Genomic DNA, 3,997 nt, shown 5'->3' with positions numbered 1-3,997 from the left:
GTGGTGACATTTTGATTGGACAATGCACAATAGAAGGCATCTGGCGCTGTTTACATTGGTTAAAGCAAATCACGTAGTCCAAAGTGCAAAGCATTAAAAACATTAAGAGCATTCACGTATGTGACTCATAAACCTCTTTCTGTCCAGCCTTTATGCTTTGTGGTGGGCTGCGTTGCTAGGATTGCTGAAGATGTTTGCGTGGCGGCTCAAAACACATGTAAACGCATACGGTCGAGTATGAGTTCCCAAACGGGTCGGTTTGGAAACGGAACGAAACTCAAATGTACTTAACTTTAACTCTATTTGATGCGTAGCACCTCATACATAAGAAACTAAAATAATAAAATAAGCGTCAGTAACTAGAGCAGAAAAAAGGATGATTTCCCAATTGATATTCATCCCCCAATAAATAGCGAATTTCTACGGGAAAGTCCGAAGGGTTGCTGTTAGACTGGAAATGGATGTATTATTGGATACTTATTGGAAAATCGTTAAGGGGGGGGAGGGGGGGGGAGAGAACAGTGGAACAAATTCCTGAGATTTTACAGCCTGTTGAACCATAGCGGCCGCCATAGAGTCTCCTTCTTTGACTTCGTCTTTAGGGGAAGTAGTAGAGGCCACGTAAAATCGCCTTAAAATGCGACCAAACATAATACAAATTATATTGTATAAAGTTAAATACCCGGTTTACTGATAGAATCGAAAGAAACTTTAAGATCTCACATTCATTCTCTTAATTGTAAGTAGAGCTTGGGTTACCCGTGTCTAGTTGTCATATGTAAGCGTGTGCATCGATATACGCGGTAGGGGAGCAGGAATGGAGAAGAGTGGTGATGGCACTCGTCATCTCCTACCAATCATAGCGTGGCATAAGCTCGATCAGTCCGCGGATTCGTGGCCATACGTGGGTTAAGTTTGTTGTTGGCTCTTTACTCTTCTCCGGGTTCTCCGTTATTCCCCTTCTCCTCAAAAACCAACATTCCTAAATTCCAATTTCATCGGATGCAGGACCTGAAAACCACTTTCGCTTTAGTGTTTAGTTCCTGGGTAAATATCACGAATTATTTTACTATCCTGGTGCTGAGTGAAAGCGCATAAAAAGAAACGAAACACTAGTAGCGTCCGAGATTGTACATCTCCGTGGTCAAACGACAGAAACGATCACCAAAATAACGGTAAGGATAATCTGAATAAACATTGGAATGGCATCAAATGTGTTGGCACCGCTGACCACTTGTTTGCCGACATCAAACTTGACTTGCAACAATTTGGGATGGTAATCATTCCAAAAAGCCATTCGGTAAGGATAAAACGAGGCCGCCATCTTGGGATTTGCATTAACTCGCAGGTAAGCTCTGTGAGTGGCGTTGTACTCTTCCCAAGGAACACCGCTAACTTTTGGATCGCTGGACCTGGCGAAGTTAACGTACATAGCCATGATCAGTGAACTGACGTTCCTGTCAGCTTCGTTTGCCATCGAAAAAAAATTGGGCAGAAACGGTATCCCAAAATCAAAAGGTATGTTGTCACCATGGGTTACACCCATCCAAGGTTCGTTAGGGCCCCAAGGATTAAAGCTCGTTTTATGGGTGAACTCGTACATGTACACAGGTGCGAACTGACTGTGAAAATCAGCAACCTCGTGGCTGGGTGCGTAGAACGTGTAATCACCGATGAGATCCACAAGTTTGCTTCTTAGTGCGTATTTATCACTGTTGTCAGGCCATGGGGTGTACACGAACTCTAATGCGCCCGCAATCAGCTCAGCAGTTTTGTTCCTAAAAAAAAAACACAGGAATGCTTTTAGGACTTTTAGCTCAAGCAGAGCGCCGGGAACATTTCTAAAAATGCCCTTCAACGTGTTTAACCACACTTCCCTGAAACATTTTGTTTCTCTAGTCGGATGCAACGTTGCAGAAACACTTTAAAAAGATGGTTATCAAGTGGGAGGAAAAAAACTCTGCAAAGTAATAAAGTAACAGTTTCAAAGCACAACCCCGCAGCCTACTAGTCAGTCCAGTGTATGGAATGGCGACTAACTGTTCGGTACTACCAGGAGATTATAAACTTCCAGACGTTTTCCAGGAGTTTTCCAGGGAATAAGCAAAAATAATTCAAGACCTCAAACTCACATCAGACTTCCTTTTGAACAAGTTATTTACTAAGTCAAATTTTATGAAGATATATATTTTCATAGATTTCTTATTTGTTTTTTGTTAATATCTAATTCATATTCAACAAGCTTTATTTTGCCTGCCTGTCTATAGCTACAACCTTTACTCACCCCCGTTTTTGAGCGAGTGGAAACTTTTTCATGAATGATTTGAACGTAGCTGGGCTTACACCATCACTCGGGTTCTTCATCAGCTCTAGGGAATTCAAGAACAAGCTAAGAAACAAAGACGCCTCGTTACTGGTGAAGCAAATCATAAGAGGGGCTTTTTTAAAATCTCCTTTTTGTCGCAGATGCTGAGGGGTATCATGAAGAAAGTTCATGTCAACGATTGGTGCCCAGTTTGCCTCCTTTGTATACTTATATCTTATTAATTCATTGGCTGCTTGAACGTCTATGGCGTCTTTTGCTTGAATACAATCAACCATAGTACCATGTTCCTTGGTTGGACAGCTCAGCTTTTCGGCAAGTTCTTTAGTGAAACGGAGACCAAACGAACTTGACTGAAACGCAAAGGGGCTCAAGTCCACTCCGCTCTCCGCAATGATCCGATGAAAGAGGTTTCTGGATAGAGGGGACAATAAATGGAGGCTTACGCTTGTTCCGCCAGCACTTTCTCCAAATATTGTCACCTGATTTGGATTGCCTCCAAAATGCTCTATGTTCTCATTTACCCATTTCAGCGCCTCCACTTGATCTAACATTCCAAAATTCCCCGGTGATACGGAGTCACCAGTAGTTAAGAAGCCAAACGGGCCGAGACGATACTGGATTACCACTGCAACTACACCCTGAAGGGCCAAAATGTCGCTGGTATGAGTAATCGCGGCACCGCTCTGATAACCGCCCCCATGAATATAAACCATCACAGGTAAACTCAAGCTGACGTTCGGGGAGTACACGTCTAGAAATAGGCAATCTTCACTGTAAGAGAAATTTGATGTGAACTGTTTGAAATAAAAGTCAATGTTCTTATTTTGAATACAAATATTTCCATGTTTTTTAGCCGTAAGGACGTTCGGTTTCCACGCTTTTAACGGTTGTGGTGCCTTAAACCTCAGCTCTCCAATCGGTGGAGCAGCGAAAGGAATGCCAAGAAACTTGCTAACAGATTTTAACGGACCAGAGGCGTTTGGATACGAAGCTATGAAGCCCTCTATCTCTCCATACTTTGTTGACACCGTAACGGAACGGACCAAAGGCAACAATGCAAAGAGTGTCAACTTTGCAATTTGAGTTGCCGACATACTTTCCTTTATTGCAACGATCTCCCCAAAGACGGTAGTTTGTTTTGGCACAAGATCAGCGTATCTGCTCTTATATACTCAGCTGTTTTCTGTTGAAGATAAAGGGACGTCACAGTAAGTCATATCTTCTTTCAGCGCATATGCTGCAAGAGTATATAAATAGATAATGAAACAAATTCATCCCTCCTTCGTGCATACACTCAAGTGTCAAGAAATTCTAGCTCGACGAAAAAGCCCTACAGCCCACTAATATTCTAGGATCTACTGGCAGCAAGTGAAGTATTGCAAAGGGACCCAAGAAATGAGTTAAAGCATTTCAAAGTTGGGTAAAATAATTTTGCTCTCTTCGAATAGTCGTGATCCCAAGGAGACTGACGCAAGTTCTGTGAAAGGAGGTTTCCGGTTGTTATCATGCCGACGCGGCAAATTGATTCCTGAATAACAACCTCGAAGAATCTCTAGTTTATTAAATCATTAACTAAGCCTAACCTAAGCTTAAAGATAGCATTTAAACGCATTCAAACTGCAGAATACCTGGCCACTTTTGCCTATGTATGAATGGCGTGTATTATATTAC

The 3,997-nt window shown here is 42.2% G+C and overlaps 1 protein-coding gene across 1 annotated transcript; it reads right to left on the bottom strand.

Annotated features, from left to right (window-relative positions):
- Window positions 1–496: 496 nt before the first annotated feature.
- On the bottom strand, window positions 497–3,700 carry LOC137994841 (cocaine esterase-like). Its single transcript, XM_068840432.1, has 2 exons — window positions 2,285–3,700; window positions 497–1,778 (listed from the first exon to the last, which is right to left on the bottom strand). The coding sequence occupies exons 1-2, from the start codon at window positions 3,418–3,420 to the stop codon at window positions 1,145–1,147; spliced, it is 1,770 nt and encodes a 589-aa protein (XP_068696533.1). The 5' UTR covers window positions 3,421–3,700; the 3' UTR covers window positions 497–1,144.
- Window positions 3,701–3,997: the final 297 nt, after the last annotated feature.

This window comes from Montipora foliosa, chromosome 3 (genome assembly GCF_036669935.1).
Source record: "Montipora foliosa isolate CH-2021 chromosome 3, ASM3666993v2, whole genome shotgun sequence".
NCBI classification, from domain to species: domain Eukaryota; kingdom Metazoa; phylum Cnidaria; class Anthozoa; order Scleractinia; family Acroporidae; genus Montipora; species Montipora foliosa.
Note: the sequence above shows the minus strand (reverse complement) of the source record. Positions and strands in the feature narration are given on the sequence as shown.

Excerpts from the sequence above, each read along its gene's own strand:
- LOC137994841 (XM_068840432.1), bottom strand. The coding sequence starts at position 3,420 with ATGTCGGCAACTCAAATTGCAAAGTTGACACTCTTTGCATTGTTGCCT. Across the intron at positions 1,779-2,284 it reads CCACTCGCTCAAAAACGGGG|GAACAAAACTGCTGAGCTGA; the intron begins GTGAGTAAAGGT and ends TTTTTTTTTTAG.